Consider the following 25,825-nt stretch of genomic DNA (forward strand, 5'->3'; position numbering starts at 1 on the left):
TTTGCAATCTACCTAATTTCGTGACACCACCTTGTATTAGGATGCTGTGTAGGTTTCTACTTGTCACTTGTGGTTTCAGTTAAAAAAAAAAAAAAAAAAAAAATGCTCTTGTCTACCTAGTATGTTTCCTAAGACAGTAATATCTACCTATCCATCTACTCTCTCTCTTATAAACTTTTATATATATATATATATATATATATATATATATATATATATATATATATATATATATATATATATATATATATATATATATATATATATATATATATAAAATGCTTTACTTTTCGTAAATTATCGTACATTTTAGAACGTCTACAGAATATTCAGGTTGTTCCAAACCATCAACGTGACACTGGATATCAGGCTTTCTTCAAGAACAAGAATGATAAAATAAATTACAAAAAAATGGGTCAAAAGGTTGCGATCTTGGAAAAGAATTAGTTTTTGGATCCTGGGCCACAAAAGTTTTGAATGGCCCCTAAATCGAATTTTCGTAATATCTATGGAATAAGCACATCATATTCAGTTAAGTGATAGTCTGGATTTGGCTATACTATATGTAGTTCTCTAGATATAAAGCATAGAAGAAAATTTTTGATTGAAATATATTGGATCTTCTGATGCAACTTTGGATCAGAGGCCACGAATTTTCTTTAACGGCTCCTATCGAGTTTTCTTTTTCTTTCTTTCTTTCTTTTTCTTTTCTTTTCTTCTTTCTTTTTAACGGAATAAGCACATCATACTGAGTTAAATGATAGTTCGGGTTAGGTACACTATATGTAGTTCTCCAAATATAAGGCCTACAAGAAATTTTTGCCTGAAATTAGATCTTTTGATCCAAAAATTTGTTCGACGACGGGAGGGATTAAAATGTGACGCTACACTGGGCCATCGTTTACTAATGGACGTGCCTTGCAGAAGTTGAGTTGATTTTGAGTTTAACGCCTCGTTCAGCAGCGAGGCTATATGAAACGTGGACCTACCGATTAACGTGGAATCCGAACCACATGACCCCTGCCGGGAATCGAACTCGGGTCTCACACGCCAGAGGCGCGTACGCTAATCGCTTAGCCACGAATGAGCTCAGAAGAGACAAGTAACCGCAATTTATCTTAGTTTCGGAAGGGTGTGAGGGAACAAAGTATGTCTTGAAGAAACACTGTTAGCTAATGTTCTACATTGTAGCACGGTGACCTCTGAGTCCAACAACTACTTTAATGTTGCGACTAAAGCGTAAATGTTTTGCAATTTGTAATTCGATTAAACCTCTTCATTTTACCAACGAACACATAAAAGATCCGTTACTAATGTTTTAATTGACCCATGCTGTCTCTACTATTATTTGATACGACACTTGGATGAAGCAACACTTTTCACGTTAAAAGTGAGAAACGACAAGAATAGGAGTGTGCAACTAAAACGTCCAACTAAAAGGTACAGTACATAGTGAAAGGTACTTTGAAAGAGCTAAAAGGCCCCTGACCTAGTCTAGACTAAGCACTGTGGCTCCCTTTATTTTATCAAGGACTCTGTGACTAGAAGGAAAGCATTTTGTTTTCTAACCTCGGTTTCCACAATACTCACCATTCGTATTACGCAACAAGCACAATAACAAAACAGATGAGAAGGAAACCGCATTGCGATTTACCGGTGTTTCAGTCAAAAACAAAACTGTAACGCTATAATGTGGCGACTGAATATATTCAATATATACATGTATGTTAAACCTAGGAAGCTTTAAAATATTTGTAGTTTCCGGATTCAATTCTCGGTGGAGGGCTGCATCATGGCGCAATTAGAAATAGTGTTTCCTATCACGAGACAAGGGTTTGGGACTTTCTCGTCTCGAAAAGGCGTTCTTAAAGCGTTGTCCCGTGTCTTATCTCAACACGAAAATTCACTCTCGTCTCGTTTCTTAGACAATACTTTGGTTGATTGATTGATTGATTTTGAGTTTTACGTCCCGTTCAGCAGCGAGGCTATATGAGACGTGGACCTACTGATTAACGTGGAATCCGAACCACATGAGCTCCCGCCGGGAATCGAACCCGGGTCTCCCACGCCAAAGGCGCGTACGCTAACCGCTTAGCCACGGAGGAGTTCAGACAATACTTTGGAAACCTACTTAAATCAAGAGGTCGATTTCCAGGCTAATGAAACAACAGAGATGGGAGTTGATGTACTGACCACACATTGTTAAAATAATGAGCTCTTTGGCATGCATAGCCCTTCGCAACAGGGGTAAAAGTATATCTGAAAAGGTAAAGGGACGACTGACGCCACGGTACCTATCATTACCTATTGTAATTTTTTAGGAAGTGGAGGGACGCCATAGATATTGTTGGAAGTGGAGAAACGGCTTACCCTTTCACTTTTACCCCCTTGCTTCGCAGACTACAACACCAGGGAAGTCACTTTAAGAGTTTGAAATCTTCGAATTTTGAAACCGGATGAGAGAATTTCTTTTTTAACATTTCAGCAAAACGAACTATTGTTTTAATTTGTTATTTGAAGGAATTCTTCACTCACATGCTAAAACAATGTAATTTCAGGGGCAGCTCGTGAGAGAAGTCACATTGGTAAGAATTAGTTCTATCATTAGAACTAAGGGAAGAGAAATCATTTAATGTACTAATGGTTGTAAAGAAGAATTAATTAGTGCATGTTTTCTTCCCTCAGTTTGAAATGCTAAAATTTTAATATTTACCGATGTGACTCCCCCTCACAAGCCGCCTCTGTGTCATTTACTTTCGTATTTATTGATGTACAGGATTCCAGATACCATAGCCGAAAGACCATTTTACTTTGAATTCTCTCTAACACGGAAGATAGAAATTAATTTTTGAAAGAAAGTCGGCCACGGCAAATTATTCATAAGTACTGTCCCGGCATTTAACTGGTAACAGGGCTAACATGAGAAATGGACCAGGGCAGGAACTTTACATGGACCAATTTTGACTTTATACTCTAATTCTGGAAATTTCAGAAATATATTATGCACGAGCATAAGGATATGAAACGAAATATTTAAATTTCTACTATCCAAGTAACAAAAATTTGCTTACTAGAGAGAAGTAATTAACATTTTAGTTATGAATTTATATTCACTATTTCCACTTCAACTTAAATATTGATTATTTATTTACTATGTTAAATTTTCTATCCAGATATTTATTGGTATGAAGGGTTTTTTTTTTTTTTTCTTATAGTTCGAGGCGGCTAAAACATACCGAGTTGCCTGGTAAGGTTGAGGAAATCCCTGGAAAAATCTTAGGTTGACCACTTGGAGTTTGAACGAGAAAACTTTAAATTAATAGAAAAATATGTAAAATTTTCAATAGTTTTGTAATAACTTGCGCAAGCTATTTCTTCGTTCTGCGAAAGAACTGTAAGGAGAGCATATTTTCTAAAGCAAAGTTTTAAAATTGTTATGTTTATTGTGTTTCGTTATTAACAAATTTCCAGAAACCACTGGCGTCGCTAGAGTTAGTATTGCCCAGCGCAGTAACTCATGGCGTTACACACTTCTACGGACCCATCGCACAAATTGTTATTTGTTATACAGAATTGTCCTGCTGTGAAAACAAGGACGGCACTGTTAAGCAGGCCGTATGGCCTCAACCTCTCTGCGGTAGCCCACGGGACAAGACAAGACAGCGCTCTTCCAATTGAAACAGATACATTTCCCGAGACATCATTTCCACCATTTTTTTTTTCGAGACAAAAAAAAAAAGTCTCAGTTTTGTCTCGTAGACTACTCTAAACAAAATGGTAAGTTCCCAAAATTGCTTAGTTCGAATTACTAGGTCTAGGTCTGATATTATTGAGGAAACATTAGCTTATTTTGTTGGAAATTGAGGACGTATAAAAATTAGAAACCTGAATAATGATTGAACCCTCATACTTTTCATGTACCAGAGTTCGCGAGGTAGTTTTAATTCTATACAAACTGACGCCTCATCTCATTTGATGAAGTTACCTCACAGAGCCAAACAATTCATTAATATGACATCGCTACCTATCGCAGTTTTTTTTTTTTTTTTTTAACTTTATACCGATCAATGTTAAAACCTGAAGTGGTTGGTTTCTGCCACTTCCTGTTTGAATAGCAGCTTAAAAGAGAAGATAGTACCTACTTTTGGAATGTTAAATCGATTAAAAATAAACTTTCCTCGCTTTACAGGCTGCAACCAGAGGGGGCTAGGGTGGCCTGGACCCCCTAAACTTTTAGTGGCCCCTCCAGTCCTTAACACAAAATGCTATTATTAATACAAAAAACACAATTTAGTTATTTGTAAGAGAATCTTTAATGACTTGCCCCCTTATCTCCCCCGAACGGGCTCCTCAAACCTCTGTGGCTGATTGCGGGCCTATCGCTTTATATAGATCACTCTCGAACAAGACAAGAACAGCTATTGGAACTTGGGATACTTAATGCAAAACTTTTTTTTTTTTTTTTAATGAACTTCGTAGCTTTTGGTTGCGTGTGTGCTGTGAGTATGAAGAAAAGGCGTTGCAACATTTGATGCCTTTCCCTAACACTTGCTTATGTGAACAGACCTTTTCTGCTCTTTGCAGTATTAAAACCTTAAAGCGAAATCGTCTTAATGTGGAATCAGACCTAAGATTAATGGTGACAAAACTTATTCCAGATTCCAATGCAATTATGGAAAAACACAATTTAATTCCTCACATTAGTGACCCCACATTTAAGAACATTGTTTATCAAGTGGATTTCCTAAATAAAAAAAAAAAAAAAAAAACTGAAAGTTACTGCATTTTCAATTGGAATTTCGTTTACTAGTAAACAATCATGTATCTTTAGAATAAATTACAGCATTAGTTTTCTTGTCAATGGTAATGCTAATTAGTATATTTTTTATACCATTTGAAATTTCAGATAACATTGCAAGGGAGTCCGTAGATCCCTTTCCGAACGAAGAGGGGGTTCGCATAATCTTAAAGTTTGAGAACCACTGTTATAGAGTTTTACTAACATATATATATATATGTATGTATATAGTACTCTCGAACTGTGGTATGATTATTCTAATTATTCCATTAGCGTTACCCAATGATAATGGAAAACATTGATTCTGATATTTTACATACTACTTGTAGATAATTAGGTCACAGAGATTACAATTACTGCTTGAATACAGTCCTTTGCACAAACTCTACAATAGGCTGTTGCTACTTTCCTAAGAATGAATATAGGTTACTCATTTTTCTGAAAATAATTACATCCAGTTCTGTATTTTTATTTTACTCTTTCTTTGTACAAAAGTCATTTATCATAGGCCTAACTTTCACCTCATACTTGTACTTTTAATATAAAAATGTTTAATAATTATTCAGGAAACCACATTGCTAATATTATGATGTTGACAGTAAATGTTTTCACAGAACGGGACTTGGAATACGCAAAACCCCGCCCGCCCCCTTTCACGAAATCAAACTTTTTCGCTGTAAATTCTCTTCGGAAGTTAGGCACGTACGCAGGAATTTATTTCGGAAGGGGTCCAAATGTTTCCGAGGGTCAACATCCAACACGAGGAGAGATTATATTAATTAAATATACAGAAAAGTCGGGATTTCGGGAGAGATCCGCACCCCCGGGACCCATCTCCGAATAAATCCTTGTCGGAAGTGTCCTAGCTGACGTTTGTGAACGTGTCCCCGACCTGTCCCCTCTTCAAGCAAGAACGTCTTAAATACTGTCATTCGTTAGTGCTCACAAGGGATACATTTTTCCTCCTTTCCATAAAACTTACTGCACTCTGAATTAGTGGTGGGGACAAAAACAGGTTTTTCGGTTTTTCACCGAAACCGGTTATCGGTTTTCTCCAAAACCGGTTCGGTTTTTTACCTGGTTCGGTTTTCTTCAAAACCGATTCCGTTTTTTTTAAAAATTTGTTCTATTTCTGACCAGAATGGTCTTTCTTTGTTCTCCGGAAACCGAATCCATTTCCACAGAAATAGTTTTATGTGTTTTCGAAAAGTTTTCGCCGAAACCAGTTTCGGTGAAAACCGAACCGGTTTTGGAGAAAACCGAAATGTCGGCTTTTCGGGTTTCGGTTTTTATAGAAATCGGTTTTCGGTTTTTATAAAAACCGGTTTTGCCCATCCCTACTCTTCTGAATATTGTTTGTAAGAATAATTTAAATTTATAGAATATATATATATATTTAAATGTCCTACTACGCATTTAGACTATTATCTTTTTTAAAGTTTAAAATCTCGCTCAACGACTCATTTCGTATTGCAGGCCTTCGATTACTTAACCAACAATTCTTAAAGAATTTACAGTGTTTTGGGAATGTATACCAACGGAAATAAAGTAAATCTTCAATTCTTTTTCCTAAATCTTTCTGTCTAACTTAGGATAAGAAAAAGCACCCGGTCTTATGCCTCAAGGAGAAAGATGAATCTGGAATAATTTTTTCACATTATCAAAAAAAAAAAAAAAGTTCGTATAATCCCCAGTAGCACAGTTGATGGGCCGATGTCGATCAACATGGGAATTTTTGGTGGGATCGATGTCGCTGTCGATGACGATCGATGCAGAATGGCAAACATTTTTTCGACATTGGCCAATATCGGCAAATCTATGTCGATCGACATCGGCGTCGATGTTGATCTATGTGGGTCCCATGTGGATTCTTCCAGATCAATGTTGGCCCCACATTAATCCATGTAGCCCCATCTAGATCTGCCTTATATCAACATAATCGATCTTGGTCCCTGGTTGAACAATACCGGCCTATGTGGGATCAATGTCGGCCCATCTAGATCTGCCCCATACCCACATCGTCGTTCGAGCTCCCTAGTTGACCTATGTGGGATCTATGTTGAACCACCCAGATCTTCACTGAACCCATATCTTCGTTCTAGCTCCCATAGTTGATCGATGTGGATCTATGTGGGATCCATGTCGGCCCATCTAGACCTTCCCTATACCCACATCGTCGTTCTAGCTCCCTGGTTGACCGATGTGGAATCTATGTTGAACCACCCAGATCTCCTCCATACCCACATCGTCGTTCTAGCTCCCATGGTTAACCGATGTAGCTCTATATGTTCATTGTAAAAAGAACGGAGCTATTCAAATGTATTTGAATCGCCCAGTACTTTTCACAAGGAACATAGAATAGGCGACATTTCTGATCGTCCAGCTTCTATACACAATTGCGAAACGTACGAGCTCAGCCTATTTCTTTTCACACTAAATGATTAAATATGAAAAGTTTTATTCAAACCTGAGTGCGGATATGTTCTTTTGTATTGCATGTTGTAGATCTGGGTTGGACCCATATAGAGCTACATCGGTTAACCATGGAAGCTAAAATGACAATGTGGGTATGGGGAAGATCTGGGTGGGAGATCTCACCCACATCGGTAAACCAGATGTGACCATATAATTTTTACAGATTTAACACCAGATGGATATGTCACCATATCAGATTTGAATAGGGCCATGTACTGCATCTCTGGCGCACGCTACATGCTTGTCCACCATTTTGGATTCAAGTTATGTTTTTCTAATGAAAATAATAGAAAATGACATCGGATACATCTGACATTTTTTCAAAATGTCACTGGTGCAAGTAGTTTTGCCGCACTTCTATCTATGGCGGATCCAAGAGGGCGGTCGGACATTTAGCGTGTTTCAGAGATGCAGTATTTAGACTAAACAAAACAGTATATAATAAAAACATTTTCAGATTGAAGTATTCACATTTTTATTTTTTAAAAAAATAATTAAAATAAAATTTACACAAAACATATTCCCTAACTTTTTTTATTTATCGTGAACTTCACTCATTGCATAGAGGTATATATTGTACAATTGTTTTGCTGTTTCCAACATAACGAATGGAAATAAATACTTTTAAACACGTAACTTATTATCATTAATATAGAAACAACATAAAAAATGAGTGAATCTTCTCTTGCATCAACTTAATAGTTACCAAACGTTGACACTGTCTTCACCATTTTGTTTCATTCCATATGAAGAGTTCGCAGGAAGGACTATGAAGGGCACGTTTTAAAATGCTCAGAAAATTCTTTCTCAGCACCAAAATGTATAATTAAGATGGTGAAAACACGTCGTAATTCGCTCACGTGTACATTCGCGAGTGGACTACGCCCTGTTTTCACCAACTATTTTGCATCTTTTGGTGTGGAGAAAATATTTTTTGAGCATATTCAAAATGTGACCTTCACTGTTCTTAACGCGTACTCTTCATATACATCATTGTTTCCTTCCACTGAAGAAGGAACCAGCTCTTGTTCCGCGACGTGTGGAAACTATTTAGTTTATTCAAAAAAGGGTTCACTGATAAGTGGCTATTTTCCTGACCCTTATGTCAATATATCATATGTATAATAAAATTAAACACGTAAAAATCATATACACTCTACGTCAACAAAAGCCACTGTAAATAAATTTATTTCAAACATTGAATTTTTCCGCTACACATCCCGACTAGGGAAACTAATATATAATTAAAGAAACTATGCAGATAATATTTATCTTTCTACTTAACCTGAAATAATTTAGAGAAAATTTAGGAAGTTCTTTTCTTCTGTAAATTATTAGTTTCCCATAAATTTTAACTTCTCAAAAGTTTTTTTTTTTAATCCCACTGTAAAATATCCGTTAATTCGCACACTGGTCTGTAGTGTGGACTCATCCCTTACACTTACACAGACAGCACGGAAGTTCGGAAAGCTCATTATATTCAGTAAAATATGCATGCCACTATAAAGTTTTAATTTGGATAGGTTCTTTGCAGTAAAATACAACATAAAACTTATAAAAATGTATCACTAGGAAATATTTCTGCAAATTAGCGAACTGAAAGTTACTGTGATAAATTAAAAAAAAAAACTATTAATAACGGTTACTTTCATGAAGTTTATAATTCTCTTGTACTTTAACATATTATTGTCTACTATTTTATTTACAATAAGACATTTCGTTCATAAAAGTTTGTTTATATCGGACACGCTGCTGAGGGTTGACCACAACTAGCCGCGGGACCGATCACCCCACGGCTTTCTCTGCGGGGCGACTCTGCAAGGTGAATTCAAGTGGTCCTTGGACTCTTGCGGGTTCCCCGCGGAACGACTGTGCATCTTCCCCTAAGTCTTGAGCCTGTTCTCTTCTCCGATTACATCTATAGCCATCCCAATCTCGTGAACCACTTAAGACTTTCCCAATCCGTCGGACAATGTCGCTAGTTTGTATATCAGGAAATCGGAGTTGTACTGCTCCTGAAGAAGAAAAAATGGTAAAAACTCAATGCAATAATACTGTATCACCAGAAGGGACTACACATTTAAATAGCAAATGTCATCATTGAGAAATAACAGATTAATTTTGAAGTTACATAAATAAAATTCGAACGAAAATATAACTTTCTCCTAAAATAGAAAGAAACCTTTTATACATTGCACAAAAAACATCCATTGTACGCATGAGCGCATTATTACGTGCTCGAAAGGCTAATCTAACAGGACATTGTCGTTCGGTGTCAAACAGAGGAAGTAGGGAGTGGAAAACGATATGTGGATGGCTCAGAATATCCACTCGTTTCAAGTCAAAAATTGAAAATTCACTTGCACGGTGCGATTGACAGAAAATTACAACTTCTTTCAGAGGCATAAACAAGGAAAACAATGATACCAGAGTTACGAGGACGGGGTATGGGAGATATTACCGCAAGCTTTACTTTTACTAGGATAATGCGAGAATGGCACCTAAACAAAGGATTTCACTGGTAGTAATCCCCCTCCAAAATTCCTAAAAATATATACTAAAAAACGCCATACATCCGAAAGATGAAATTAGACTCTAGTATATATATATATATATAACAAAATTCTTTAGGAACTCAGATCCTGCACAGGCGAATCAGCGACACCATCGCGAATAGGGCTTTTCCTCAGTCTCATCCGTGAACGGCAGAATGCTAGGACCTAAAATTATTAGGGGCCCCGAACTACATCGTGGCGTGAATCTAGTGCACATATCTTGAAGTGAGGTCACTTTACTACCTGTTTAAACCATTCCATATTCGTCGCACGACAAAAATCGAAGGATAAATGTGTTGTTTCGACTTCATTAGACTTTTATACGACGTATAGAAATTATATTTACAGTAAAATTTCTAACGGACATCTCAAAATAACGGACAGTTTTCAATTTCCTGGCAGAAATACATTGGGTGCAATGTGAAAATTACTTCTGAATAGCTGACATTCTCAATAACGGACGCGGATACTGAAAACTATTCCCCAGCGTCTATGTAGAACTTCCAACTAACGGACAGCCTGAAATAAAGCTTTGTTATTTTCTTGAATTTCAAGCAATAATAGGCAGGATCGTTAATGTATCGCGCATTGTTGGATGTGATAATCGAACGCAAATGTCTCCATTTATTTGTTTTCAACATGCATTTAGTTTAGTATCCATTTTCAGCAAAAGTTTGTTTAATCTTTGTCTATTTGCCTTGCTGCAAGTTGTTAATTTCGAAGAGAGAAAGAGTATTCTGTCCGAACATAATACTATAGAAAAAAAAAAAAAAACTGTATTAGCTCATTATTAAACAGAAAGACATTTTGCCTACGTTATGTTGCTTATACGAGTAGTACGTTAAGTTTATACTGTAATTTTTTTTTAATAGCGGACATTTCCCAATAATAGGACAGTTATATTCCCTATTTGTGTCCGCTATACAAAAGTTTCACTGAACTAAATCAAACTTAGTAATTCTTCTGTCAGTCTCGTTCGATCCCTAATCGTAATCAAATGCACAGGAACAGGCTGATTTAAATCATTGTATAACCATGTCGTATGTCTATTATCGAGCGATAAAAATCGAATGGTGTATTCAGGCACTTATACCGTACTTTCTCAATAAATAAATAAATAAATAAAAACGCCTGGGCCCACGTAGACTAGGACTTTTCATTAAATACACATTCCTAATGAGACTTTTCCAGCGATTTTACTCTTACACAAAGAAATCCTGGGATACTACTTTTAAAACTAGACCTGGATGACTTTTGCCCAATGAAATACAATTTGTACATGACGTACCTATAACTACATGGAACAGTTGTAATCCACAAAATTTTTCCTTCCCACGTAATCCGTCAATGCTAAATTTCATTGCGACGTCCCTCGAAAATACTGTCTTCAGAATGGACAATGTCAGTTTTTTGTAGTCCTCTCCACGCCCATTGGAAAGATAATGACAAAAAAAAAAAAAAAAAAAAAAAAAAAACATAGTTAGTACATTACCATATGAAATACAACAGCAATATGAAATAAAATTTTATTTTGTCATCAAGCATTAAAAATTATGTAACATTCGTTCATGCAGTTCTCCATTCTGAACAATCTTCTATATTTTCTGCACAGGTCACTAAAATACACTAAGACTACTTTAAATGATTGCAGATGAAGTCGAGAATTGCTGAGATCGTATTGCCCGTTTGTCTTACAAGTTCGCTTCCTGCAAAACCGTGACATCATCATAGTCACTGATTCCACTTACCAAGGTGGAGATGGGTGCTAGAGAACTTCAAAGAAAGTATCCAGGACTTCCCGAATTCCCGAAAAGTGAAGGGACTTCTCAATTATTTGCAAAGCGAAGGCTTGGAGAATCCATGCACCTGTGGAAGTTGCCCTTCAACACTTAATTTTTATGAGAACCCGCGGATGGTTGGAAAGGTTGTAGAAGATGGTACCGGTATTGCCAAACAAGGCATAACTGTAGACATGTCTACGACACGAGGAAACCGTATACCATCCTACCTTATGATTTTGTTGTTGAAACACGAAGGTGCTATACAGTGAAAGCAAGATTTTCGAACTAGTATTGGATTGCATTATTATTGGTAGTAGTAGTAGTATTTAAGATCCAATATGGACACCTAAATTATAAGTCCTAAGAATTCACAGTCCAAACTGCTACCGCTAGAGAAATAGTTGATTCGATTTTATTTGATTTGAAAGTGTATTATTAAGAATACGTCACAATCAGCTTTGGATTAAAAAATAAATAAAATACATAAAAATAAAAAAAATACGTCATCTCCAATCCAGTTTGGCTGATGTACCGTACATGTACGCAGCAATGTTATAGGCTCATGACATATCTCATAAAAGAAGTCATACCTGTTCTATATAAAAATGCATGTTAAAAGAATGTGCATTGCGTGCGAAAGGACTCTTCAAAGGCACCGAAAAGCCGAAGTGTAAGTCATTGTCGGCTTACCATCACCTTGTAAAATTAATTTTGTATGCATTGCTGAATTTTGAAACATGCATTTTTGCAATAGAACACCAACGACTTCCTTTATGAGATATGAAGCTGCACTCTCTACGTTGATTGGACAGTGTTTGAATTTTAGGCTTCTGAAATTTATTTTCCCACGCTTTCGACGGCCTGCATCTCCCAACCTATTGATCGGTATGCACATGTCACAAAGCATTTTCTTGTTTCCATGTCAGGTACCCACCCCTACATTGTTTGGTACGCATAATTTTAACAACCTGTACATCCGAAAAAGCATCTGGCCACGAGATCTATTTTTAAAGAATAAAAGTTTTCTTTTTCAAACAATACCTGAAGGATATTTACAAATACTTCGTGTCAATACGAACTTAAGAATACCACTCACCAATTTTGAAGCCATCTCTCTGTCTTTTAAATCTTCTTCTAAATTGTGAACCATAGACAAACTGCGTAAAGGGAGCTTGTCAGCTAGCAGGTTTGCATTTTCTATAGATTGCAAAGCTTCTTTACCACTACAGGGAACTTGGTGCAGCTCATGTATTTTGGCTTCCATTTTATCAACTTTACATTTGAGATGTTTCATATCTAGCTGGATTCTCTGCAGTAACTGGAATATTTTTTCAACGGCTGAAATATCAAAAGAAAGAAAAAAAAGTAAATTAATACAAGACCAAGGAGGCAATGGTACACATTGTTTGAAATATTTTTTATTCTACATTAAGATAGTGTGTGCCGCAACTACCATTAACAAAAGTCATCTAGGTTCTGACCGGCACATAGCTCATATTGACCCTGAAGTCGATACCCACAGCAACATACGGGATGAATTTTAAATCACATATTGATAAAAGCTTCATAATCAATGCATAAACAGTTTTATTTTTATTTTATTTTTTTAAGTCTATTGCAAGAAAACTACTAATTGCTATTTGAGGGCTTTCCTAATCATTACACCACATTTGGGTCAATTTTATATGTCTGTAGAGCATTTCAAGTGTCTTAATGGAATAAAATAGCCTGCTCGTGTCAATATCTAGGCATTCTACCGTATACGGAAGTTCTGCTGAAAAAGGTTACTGCAAAAACTCCTGTTGCGAGAGAATGCAGTTACATTTGATATTTCAACTTTCAACTTAATGTAGTATAAGAATGATATGCTCCAATGTTTCTCTGCAGAGCCTCCGTATATGGAACAATGTCTAAATATCGATACTAGCAGAGTAACGGTTTCAAATGGGGTGCGAGGAATGCTTAACATTCAAAGAACGTTGATCGCGTCTCTGTGGTGTGACAATTAAGACACCTGAACGGAATTTGCCTAATTTGGGTTCCTTCGAATCTCAGCCAGAGCAACAATAAAAACTTGAGTGTGTGTTGGTAAGCAAGCGAAGAAACCAGGAGCGCCACGAGAGGGCGTATCAGTGTTGCCAGACCGATCAGTTGATAAAGCAGAAGACTCGAAGATAAAAAACAGGAGAAAGCAGTAGACAAATAAAGCGGCGGCATTTGAGTTCAAATCCAGGGAGAGAAAAATTTTGTCATTATTAAGGGGACAGTGGTCAAAACAAGCAGTCCAGAATTCATTATTACTTCCATTTCAAAATAAAACAATACATGCAAAACATAAATATGAATTGTAATTACTTCAAAATGTTTTCCAATGATAAGGTAATCTTTTGGAGATAGAAAGACCCTCATGCCCCCTTTAGATATATTAATAATGTTTGATACAAACGTGTGTGAAGTAAGACGTAGTGTAAGAACAAAGTGGGGTGGGAAAATGTCTTATCATACACCTAACTATAGTATAGCTATATGATACAGTCACACGTAAACGTAACATAAGACGGTGTTTCGCTGACGATCGTGGAGAGGTGATCTAAGCTACTTTTCCAACCAGGGGTAAAAGTGGTTCTGAAAAGGTAGGGTGACGCACCATCCCTTGTGCCTATCTTTGCCTATTATAATTTTTTTAGGAAATGGGGGGACGCTATAGATATTTTTTGGAATTGGAGTAACGACGTTCAAACACTTCCAACCCAAGTACCAATCTAAACAGCACGTACTCGTAAATCTTACAGTAAGAATTAAAGAACGCCTACCATCATGCATATAGAAGATGAGCAAAGCCCAATAACTATATGCTGTACAGAGCTTTGTGGATGCATACAGAAAAATTTCCTCCTTTCATATAAGGAAAAAAATGAAAATTCTATATTAATAATAATATATTTCTTTAACTTCTCGAAATAAGGAAAAAGCAGGAGATTGTTCACTTTTAATTTTCTTTCGCAGTAGATCAGTAGAACGTAGAAAAAGCAGGAGATCTCCTGCAAAATCAGTAACTCTGGCAACACTGGGGCGTATCGGTGTCGACTTGACAATTTTGTCTGCTACCTGCGCACAGGCAGTAAGAAAAAACAAATGACTAACAAGACGCTGTTTTGTACAAAAATATAAATTTTTCTGTTTCATAGTACAAACTTTATATCGTCAGCCCGTCGGTTTAGCATTCAAAAGGTTGGGAGTTTAATCGCTCCTAACATACGCTTGCCCACAAGCCTCCTCTAATATGGAACAGAATAGTTCCAAAGCAACCATTCCAACAGGATGCGCTGCAAAACAAAATGTGATAAAACTAGAATTACAGATTATATGTTCTGAATTTTAAAGCCAAGAAGTACTTCCATTACGAAAGGAACGCCGGATCTAGAAATACTTTCGGAGGAGATCTTAAACACTAAAGGTTTCACTGTAAAAAGTAAATCTTATTATGATATATATGTTTTAAAATGTAATTAGTACGAAATTTATATTAGTTACACAAAAATCTATTTTTGAGGAAGAGAAGGGTCCGGACTCCCCCCCCCCCTTCCTTCGCACGGCTTGGAACATAACAATTTCAATTTCCAAGCATAAGTTTTACCATAATTTCGTTTTTCATTAACAAAAATTGGTGATAATCTCGGAGACTACTAGGTCAAGGCGGCCACACTAAGTGGTCGGAGAATATCGATGCATTGACTACGTGCTACCACACTCTCGAGCTAGCAGGGTTCAAAATGTCTCTAAAGAAGCAATATAGTCTTCATTTTGTTTGGTTATTTAATAATGACGACACACGTAACTAAGCTTAGCAATACAGTTTAATCTTTGGATACTTACTACTGCCAATTCCTAAACGAGCTGATGTGAAGGTACTGTCTGTATCTGCACATGAAGTAGTGGCAACTGACGACGCTGACATTCTGCATGGAGTTTGGATTTGGGAGTGGGATGGTGAAGGTCCGTTTGGACTTTTACGATGTGATGCAGACGAGCAACCTCCGTTTGAATTGTGCACCATAGATGATACGTTTACCTCCGCAGTTCCTCCTATAGATACTCCAAGCGACTCTGAAAGCAAGTAATGAAATTATACAAACATCCAGTTTTTACTAGACTGTTAGGTATACAATAAGCAGGTGACAACTTATGGTTTTAAAAGCATGTTTAAAATGTTACAATGATTACATCCAGTATTCTATCTGTAGGGGGATGGCTGGAACTTCCTCCTCTCTGTTTCTCGAAATACCTCTCAACCTTGGATATGGTGGAAATAAAACCCACTTTTTTGAGCTATTGACGAATTTATCCCCCTCTCCGGAAATCGCAGAAATCGTACATTGACTACATTAACTCACAACGTTAAAAGATACTAACGCTGTTTATCTGCTTGTTTGATCTTGTCCTAAATAGACTCCCTATCATAATTAAATGAATATTTAATGTGTACGTTATTTTTCATTTATTTATTTATTTATTGATGTATACTCATAATAGAACCAATTTAACGACACAGTTTGCATTACGAGCCCGGTTTTTCTGTAGTTAACCATCATGAGAAGATAGCATTTATCCGATAAAAGGGGAAAGTATTAACAACCTCGTTAAAAAAAAAAGAACAAAAACAACTAGCAAGCCTTTTCATAGAAATAAATTACTTGAGACTAGATCTGAGTCTGAATGATTTGTTACGTAAGACTTGCTTGAATATAGCAAGTAGCCAATTTTGGACGCCAAATTGAAAAACTTGTTTATAAAAATAAACAAACTAGACATCTTATTTTTAGTTGTTAGGGCTTCTCACTCCAAGCTTGTTGTACACATTACAACAACTACTCTGCACATCTAACGAATAAATTGTTTTCAAGAGGTTCATAAAACATTGTAGGTTACTTCTATCTGTCTACTATTTCAGCCAGCCTTACTTTTGAATGTTTTTCAGACGAAGTAGCAATAAACTTTCTCCAAAATAGTATATAGTTTCACATTTAAGTAACGTCTGCACTGGCATAGTAATACGAAAGAACAGTGTTTCTTTCAGGCCTGTTTTTTTTTGCCCCCCCTCCCCCCGGACGTAATGGTTAAAACGTACTGGAATAGAACCAGCAGAGGGAAATATATGGTTTCAGTCCCTCCGAATACTAAGAGTAACCCCCGGAACATTTTTTTCTGAAACAAACACTGCGAAAGAAGGTCAACTCTCTGGCAATAAAGAATCGCCCACGAAATCTTGATAATTTTAACTTTCACACATTTAAAAATATATATATTTAAAACGCGATTCAATACATAGTCCTATGAAACAAATCAGCTACGAGCTAAACTTTTAATTTGCGTTGAAATTACTATCAAGAGAGATATATATATGAGGAGACAAGCAGTGTTCTTGAACGAAATTATGAATATAAAATATATTTAGCATGAATATAAAATATAATTACCTTTCCGAATAGGTGCTGGGGGACTTGGAACACTACATTCGTTAAAAGTTTCATATGGTCTTTTCTTAGTTCCTGGATATGAGTCATCACTGTCCTCTTCAGACAAATATCTTTGTGGCTTTCTGCGACATCTTCTTGAATAAATTTCTTCGTCAGAAGAATCACTACTAACGTTTGAAGTCAGTAAAGCTTTGTCAGCCTTTGCTGCAGCTTTTTGAAATGAATCTGAAATGTTAAAAAATACATATATTCTGCAGTTACTGATAAGGGAAAGTAGCTGCGAAATTATTCTTGGCATGAAAACCATACACGATAAGAAAGCAACATGGTTATGGATCTACCCTCAGTTGTGATTTCTTTGCTAACTGTAAAACATTAAATATTAGAATATCCCAAATAAAACAAATCTGTTTACGAACTAAATACTCTTGTTTATGTAAAGTTATTCACGACTGAAATTCGAGAGTAAGAAAGCCTGTAACAGAACTAAGAATAGAAGGCCTAAGAATACTAGCATTTTTATTTTATTTATTTATTTTTTAACTTTATTTAACGTACCTTTGACATTTCCTGCTCACGATAAGATAGTGCAAGGCTGGATTTGGAGAGAGTTATCCAGGCCTTGTCTTTAAGGTACTATATTCAGCATTTGCCTGATTTGACTGAGTATAAGATCCCGGAAAAAACTCTAGCATAGTTAACACAAACACAAACACAAACACACACACACACACACACAAAGAAAAAATCCTTCTTATTTCTCTGACTGGAGTTGCTACTTTTCCCTGACTTCTTTATTTTCTTCCATATACTATTTACTTTATTTAACGTTATTTCAAAAGCACTTTGGGAATCCTATAAGAAACGTCATGGATTCTAAAAGCTAATTTAGTATATAAGGTCCTAACATAAAAAGTTCATTTTAGGTCATACAAATATATATCAACTCATACCAACTTGTAATGTAGAGGACACCATTTTTTCTTTTTTCTTCAATAAGACTGTATTCCAGCAATGTATTAAAATAGAAGACATTTTTTAAGCATATTTGTCACGAAACAACTGGTGACAGGAAGCTATGAATTTGAACAAGCTTACTTTATGAGTTTTATTTACCAACTAAGCTTCTCGAACTGTAGTCACAAGTATACAAATTACAATGGAATTAAACCTTTAAACTTTTCCTTGTTTTGACGAAAATATCCTCACAAATTTCGACCTGTAACGCTGGAGCGTCGAACAGGTGAGTTCACCGTTAGTAACCGTTATAAACGAATAAAACAGGAACAAACGTAATCCGAAACAACCTCTTGCAATTTCCCTGGCATTTATGTTTATTTCTTGTTTTCCTGATTTTCCAGAATGCGGACATGGTGTCTAGTCAGGATGGCCAGCCACCGGGCTGAAATCTGCGACCTACCAAATACTAAGATAACGCGCTACCAACTGAATCACGGCTGCTCCGTATGATAGATCTTGCTATTCAATGCAGAAAATAGTGAAATAATATTACATTTTGACTCAAAATTGAGGTATAAATACTCAAAAACACAACGAGACAGATAAAAAGAAAATACAAATAGTACTCACTGGATTGTCCATAGATTTTTATGTTCACAACTGTCCAATCAGCAGATGGCTCCTTACAGTCCCTGATAAAATTTTGAATACGCGTAACGGATGATGTCTTAGGCCAAAGGCATTCATTTTCGTTTTTAAGCCATTTACTAGGTATAACTTCTAATGCTCCGTCCTCGTCAGTGAAAGCTGCTACGCAAAACTTTTTTCTTCCTGAGCTCATGTTGATTCTGTCCACAGATATGCTCTTAAAAAAAAAAAAAAAAAAAAAAAAAAAAAAAAAAAAAAAAAAAAACTGAATGAGAAAACACTGCAGCGTATTTCTCTTCCAAACACACAATACATTTTGATGTCACAGAGGTAAGGGAAGCACGGGATATCTTATTCGACAGTTTGCCACACATAAACAAATACCAACTGCGAACTGCATGGGAAGGAATAATAGTCACCTTCTATCGGAACATCCAAATATATCAACCAAATGGATGGGTGATCATTCGAACTATTTGTCTCAATAATATTAGTAACTTTGCCTATTTTCCCTGTAGTGACTTGAACAAAACTGTCCTTATCAACAGAGATACCAATCATGAATCCACTGTAACTCACTGCTCTATATTCTTCACCCACAACCGCTAAACATATGGTCCTCCGCTATACGGTGTTTTCAAAGCTAATTTGCGGTATTCCTGGAAGTGAACTCACGAATAGATCAGGGTTGGCAAAAACCATGGTTTTTATTGAAAAAAAAACTTTTTTTTTGGTTTAAACCAGTTTTTTTTATTTAAACCAGGTTTTTTGGTTTAAATAATTTGCTCCATATATTCATATCATATATGGACAGAAATAAGTTTGTTTCGCCTTGATGTTATTATGCAACAACCGGGTTATACTGGAAGGGGTCACATAAGCTTAAAGCGGAATAAAAACCGCTTCTCGAGTTACATCCGAGAGAAATTGTCCTCCATTTGAACTCGGAACCAGGACTAATTGGCCACAAATGCAATACGTCTGCCGACGCACTCACGAAGGAATCCTGATAAAAATACGTTGTACTGATCTTTACATGCTTCTTAATATAACTGTCAAGAGTCATTTCAGAAGAACAAAAAGATAAACAGTTGCACAAGTGAAACCATTATACAGAATTACATATGGACAATTTCAAAGTAGTACGGAGTACAGTAATTTAGTTCAAGTTAGTTAACAACGACTTTTATTGGTCGAAATTAAAGAAATACAACGACTTAATTTGCATATCAATAAGAAAAGTGATTAAAGATACGAATTATTTGAGTCCACTTTGGCTCAGACTCATTTATACATAAATAGATATCAAAGATACTTCTCATTTCACTAAATGCCTCTCGTGAGGTCTGTATGACCCCCCTCCCACACACACACACACAAAGTACGGCATTTCGATGTATTTTATCAATAGTAAACATTGAAACGAAACAATATTTAGAATTTTTCTTTGATTGCAATTACATAACAATAACAACAACTACATAAAAAATCACAAAACAAACATACATAAACTTACTTTAAAAAAGTTGCTTTTGTAGTATAATCTTTTTGAGTAATGAATGGGGAATTTAGGTCTGAATATAATACGAATAATATACGGGAGTGAAACGTAATAACCCACAAATGTGTGTTTATCAAGATTTTACAAACACTTACACTTTTACGAACATTTTTCGTTTTTTGGTTTAAACCAGTTGGTTTTTTTGAAAAAGAAAAAAAACAGCTAGTTTAAACCTTGGTTTAAACCAGCCAACCCTGGAATAGACACAATCATATTATCTTCGTAGCTTTCGCTTAAACATCCGCAGCGTTGTGGACGGAAAATGCACATAGATGAAACAGTAAAAAAAAAAAAAAAAAAAAAAAAAAAAAAAGTCACGTTCGTTTTTCTTCTCTACTGTTTCATCTATGTGCATTTTCCAATCATAACGTCGAGGATGCTTATTATTTAAGATAATCTGATTGTCTATTCGTGAGTACATTTCCTATTTTCCTTATTTTGGACCATTTTTGTCATTAGGCTCCGGTTTTATCCATGTGATATATCCACTCTACTCCTTATCTTCCCTTCTTAGGCAATGAAGTAAATTTTAATTCAACGACATCGAACGTCTAAAATTGTTATGACCAGACTTGCCCCGCTTTTTATTCGCATAAAAAATATAGCATCTCTAGTATCTAACCCTTATACACTATATTAACTGTGTTTCGACCTTAACAATGTATTTATACGGCCTACTGTTTCTCTCATACAATATCTGGAATATGTTTGCTACCTGTACATGATGTATAAAAGGTTTGCGGTAACCACTGAAGCACCGTAGCTCAATGGTAGAGCGTGGGTAGCATTCAGGAGGTTCTGGGCTTGATCCCAGGGGTTGTTCCCCGTAGATAAGTGGTAACACTTGCTACCTTATAATCCATGATTCCGGGTTAGATTCCTGTGGGGATAAAGGTAATTTGTATCCCACGTAAAACTGTAGGTCCCGTCCTTGGAAGCTCAACAACTCGTTCAAAACGTTAACTTGAATCCACTCACACTCAATTACCATGGTCCACTATTCAAACAGTTTTCTCACTTATTTGCCAAGATCAAATTCAATGACTTTTCCAAGTTTTACACGTCACTACAAAGAACTTCACTGTACTGTTTCCTTAACTTGTTTCATGGTTGGCACATCATCCTGTAAGTTATTTCAGAAGAGATCTAACCAACCTAGCTAGTTTTTAGGCAAATCTAGTTCCTGAGTGACAATCATAGGCTAAGTAACCTACGTGTGAATCTGTATTTTCATGGCCAATTCTAGTTTTCAAATGGCGGTTACAGGCAAACCAACGTAGTGGCAGACATAAACTAACCTAATATGACCTAATCGGCAAGACCTTATTTTGATTATTTATTTACTCATGGGAAGGACAAAAAGGGATCGATCCTTCAGGTAAAACTAGGATTTGGACAGGAAGTGGCCCTGGCCTTTCAAGAGAACGTACTTCGCATTGTGGGAGGGAGGAAAGCCTCAGGCAGGCCTGCGCAGGATTCCAACCCACGTTCGAACTACCCAAGTGCTGCGTGACAGGCGGATGCTCTTCCCCTAGACCAACAGCTGGGTTCAAGATCTTACGTTGCGCAGAACAGCGAAAGTATGCGCTCACCTAAAGTTTATTAAGTACAAGGAGCAAAATAGTAAATTAACTTACTTAAAATTGAGTTACAAGTTATATTTATCAACACTGTGTCCCTTGTACTTAACACAAATCAGTTGTGATGCGTGTGCATCTACCACTGTTTTATACAAAGTAAAATCTTGCTGATCTTAACCTAACCTGAAACTATGCGAAAATGTGCCAATTCGGTAGTGAATAACTCGATAGTACCTCCATTTGTCATAATCTCTCAATTTAAAGTACTTTTTAACGCATTTTTAAGTAGTAAATAAACTTGTTCCAATATTTGGCCGTCTCGGCCTGAGCCTCCTATGCCTGAAGACTATAAATCAAAATTATTCACGACTAAGTATAGTGATATCTACACATGTTTGCACCTGTAACAACAAAACCAGTACCAGATTTGTTGCATCGAGCGTGGACTATAAACTAACCAAAATTTATTTGGAACAGTTTATGTGGATCTCTTAATCTATAGTCGACATCGTTCATGCAAATCAAAGATAAAATATGCATTCTATTAATGGAAGAAAAATAATTTTAATACTCACCTTCAATAATAAATACGAATTGATGGTAAAACCACAACAAACAACAGTCATTCCTGCTTTTCCCTCGCTTCGCACCGCTTGTGGCGCCATACGGTGTTATGGTTTTAAAACTGTGAACAGTTGACAAACAATCTGCGTACTCCGATCGACATCGATTCGACATAGATCGAGGCCGAATCGAAAAATTACTTTTTCAAATAATTGCCACAGAACCATCAAAATGTTAATTTCATGTGTTTCAAATTTATTCATTGTAAAAAGAAAATGTTTCCATGCTTTTTTCTTTTTGGTGGGCAAGCCTATTTATATCCCACGTGGGACCTATATCGGTAAATCAACATCGGCAAGCCCACCAAATTCCCACGTGGGACCCATATCAGTAAATCAACCTCGGCAAGCCCACCAAGTTCCCATGTGGGACCCATATGGGAACTTGGTGGGTTATTGTGGGCCAGTTTAGATCCACGACGCCGACATTGGCCGATGTCGCACAAATATGGGTCCCACGTCGGCGTGCTACTGGGGATTACTCTTGTGTCATGTTTTTACCATCTGAAAGTGGAGGGGCAAGACGAGTATCTTGCCCTCCATACAAATTTCAGGGGGGGCAGCTGCCCCCTTACCCCCCGGTTCCGACACCCATGCTCACCACTACACTAATGTGAACTCAGTTCTCATTTTTGATACCTGAGCATTTCAGATTAGGAAATAGACACTTATACCTTGTTCTGGAAAATTACATTTTAACTCTGTAAGAATAAAATTAAAAAAAAAAAAGAAAAAGAAAAAAAGAAAAGAAAGAAATTAAAATTTACTGTGCCTAGGTATAATTAGGCAAAATGTACTGTTATGTCTGGGTATAACAAACGGTTCTGCGAACTCAAAATATTTTAACAACCGGTTCTAGCGAACCGGCTGTATAGCACCACTGGTTACTTCTGTCTGTGAGTTGACAGTATTGTACATAAACGTTCCCAAATGTTAAACTAAAAATATCGTATTATAATCAGAATAAAACCAAACACAATTGAGATTGAATGGTCATCAATTTGAAAACAAAATACTCCTCCTGAAGAAGAAGAAAATTCTAAAACAGAGTTTGAATAAGTAAAGCAAATATCCATTTCTGGTTCTTATTAAAGGGAACTTTCATTCGAAAAATATGAGTCCCACAATTTATGAAGTGAAATAATGTTCTCATATTTTGACAACAGCAATTGTTTGTGAGCAAAATACGGTGGATGAAAAAGACGTTCAGATAGAATTAAAGAACGTAATTCTTACATAAGGAGAGGTTAACAAATACATCGGTACATGAGAAACTTCTTAATTTGCAGCAAAAGATGACCTTCTAGTGATGGCAGAAAAAACAATTATTAAGCTACATTGTGATATAATACAAAAACCTCCATGGATTCTTTTCCAAGTGTCAGAAACTACTATTTGTAAATAAATGCACTTCACTGAAAAGGATATTTCGCAATGGATGCGATAACAAGTTGGTGACCCTGTAGCAAGAAAGGCTTGGCCTCGTTTGCGAGCGAAGAGCACTCGGAGATAACAGTTATCTCAAATACGAAGTACACTATCTATATAATGATAAACATCACGAGTTTTTTTTTTTCAGCTTATATTTCCTTTCAACTAACAATTAGAAACAACAAAATACTGTATTTTACTTTAATATTCTATTCTTAGATCTATTTTGGCTACTCGCAAGTTTCGGTGTCTCTTTACTTGTCTTCTTCATAAGGACCTTAATGTTATTCTCAGAGCAATTATAAGTCATTACAGGACGGCCATACGTCCTGATTAATAGGGATTCTCCTGGTTATATATATATGTATAAAATTATCCCGAGTTTTTTGAAAGATAGGTTTTTAATGTAACAACAAAACACCATAATTAAGTTTTATTGCAATATAATTATATACTCATTGCGTAACATTACTTCATTATTCGTAACAACACAATACTGTTCTGTTCCACTTTTTCATGTTGTAGTATTTTATTACTATGAAAATATTAATTTAGTCCACAATAAGCCTTAGCTTTTTTTTTTTTTTTTTTAAGTCCTACCTTTAGTTGTTGAAATTATGACCATCTTAATCCAACAGTCAGATTAGTAACAGATAGCCTGGAGACTCTGTATATAATAAATGCACTCATAAACAAAGCAGCTAATGGTTCCTTTATATCGGCGATCGCCAAACCGTCGATTGTGGCTAGTAGTAGCTCACGGGGACATTTTCAGAACATTGCATTAACGCTCCGATTGGGTAACTTTGATTCCTCCACTAAGCTGACTCTTCCACTAAGATTTTTTTTTTCCTTTTTTTTAAGGAGTTGGTAGTTCTTTTGGTTGGTAGCTCACAGTGGGATTTAAAGAAGCTTAGAAGCTTCATAAGTTTGGCGACCACTGCTTTATATGAAAGACATTTCTGACTATTGCAGAATACACCAAAAATAAATTCAGAAATCAAGGTAAGGAAGATGTAGAATATAATTCAAGCAGAATAAAAAATAAACGAAAAAAATAAATAAAAGAAAACTCTTAAATTACATACCGGTATTTTTCACCAGAAAAACATTGCTTTGCAACTAACTTGTTACAATAATTGTATCAAAATGCGTCATAAAAAACAGAGAAATAGTGTTATAGCAGTGTCGAGAACGCTATTATTGAAGGTACTGTACTCAAAACATCGTAAAAATACAATCTGCTGTTGCAAGTATGGGATGAGTCCCCTCTACACTTCGAGCACATATATTTAGCACATTCAATTCTCATTATCGGCCCTCCTTTTTAAAATTAATTCTTACCGAATCGGCCCTTTAAAAACAAAATAAAAAGAGTAGGTTTCTATGTTTCAGAAAACCCATTTACTCTTCTTTGTGTACAAAGCTTTCGGATTTGTAACATTTTAACATTTTAGGATTGAAATCAAGTCCTAAGTCCAGAAGGTGAAAAAGAATGATCTATGCCATTCAAGCACCACCAAAAGAAGTTCATATCATACTCCTTGGAAATAAGTTCAGCAAATGTGAACTAAATTAAGTACTTAGCAAGTTACTCCGAATTATGTTCTCTCTACGACAAACAAAACTGTATTCAAAATTTGTTACCTCCTTAGCCAGCTTCTAACGTCCCTCTTTCAACAAGATATGAAGAAATACACACTTGCTATATTATACATGGATATGCATAAGAAAACCTCAAATATTGAACTCTGCTTATTGAAATTCAGTGTACGCCACTGATCGTGAGTGACAATTTCTAACTCCATCTGAAGAGAAGATGTAAGTTCAAGGTTTTCTCAACAATGTTGGTGCTGGTTATTTTTTAAATATCGCTATGGGTAATTTAAAAATTGAAATTAGACTAACTAAAACGCAAATTATGACGACTTTTCGA

At 36.0% G+C, this 25,825-nt stretch overlaps 1 protein-coding gene across 2 annotated transcripts; it reads right to left on the bottom strand.

The window, feature by feature from the left end:
• Positions 1 to 7,484: 7,484 nt before the first annotated feature.
• Positions 7,485 to 22,942, bottom strand: LOC145673125 (uncharacterized). 2 transcript variants are annotated; one of them, XR_014128722.1, is made up of 7 exons: positions 22,411 to 22,941; positions 18,677 to 18,911; positions 17,087 to 17,311; positions 15,486 to 15,716; positions 12,706 to 12,947; positions 11,117 to 11,248; positions 7,491 to 9,288 (listed from the first exon to the last, which is right to left on the bottom strand). XR_014128722.1 is itself a non-coding variant. In XM_081742510.1 (6 exons), exons 1-6 carry the CDS (start codon positions 22,498 to 22,500, stop codon positions 9,220 to 9,222), a joined length of 1,092 nt encoding a protein of 363 aa, XP_081598636.1. In that variant the 5' UTR covers positions 22,501 to 22,942; the 3' UTR covers positions 7,485 to 9,219. The 2 variants fall into 2 exon arrangements, 1 of the variants encoding a protein (XP_081598636.1); XM_081742510.1 differs by lacking the exon at positions 11,117 to 11,248 and having other exon boundaries at positions 7,485 to 9,288; positions 22,411 to 22,942.
• Positions 22,943 to 25,825: the final 2,883 nt, after the last annotated feature.

This window comes from Thermobia domestica, chromosome 16 (genome assembly GCF_964235325.1).
Source record: "Thermobia domestica chromosome 16, izTheDome1.hap1.1, whole genome shotgun sequence".
NCBI classification, from domain to species: domain Eukaryota; kingdom Metazoa; phylum Arthropoda; class Insecta; order Zygentoma; family Lepismatidae; genus Thermobia; species Thermobia domestica.

What these genes read in the sequence shown, in the direction of transcription:
- LOC145673125 (XM_081742510.1), bottom strand. Translation starts at nt 22,500, where the DNA reads ATGGCGCCACAAGCGGTGCGAAGCGAGGGAAAAGCAGGAATGACTGTT. An exon ending in ATTCGTATTTATTATTGAAG is followed by an intron (nt 18,912 to 22,410) that starts GTGAGTATTAAA and finishes TTTTTTTTTAAG; the next exon opens with AGCATATCTGTGGACAGAAT. An exon ending in CCCAGCACCTATTCGGAAAG is followed by an intron (nt 15,717 to 17,086) that starts GTAATTATATTT and finishes ACTTGCTTTCAG; the next exon opens with AGTCGCTTGGAGTATCTATA.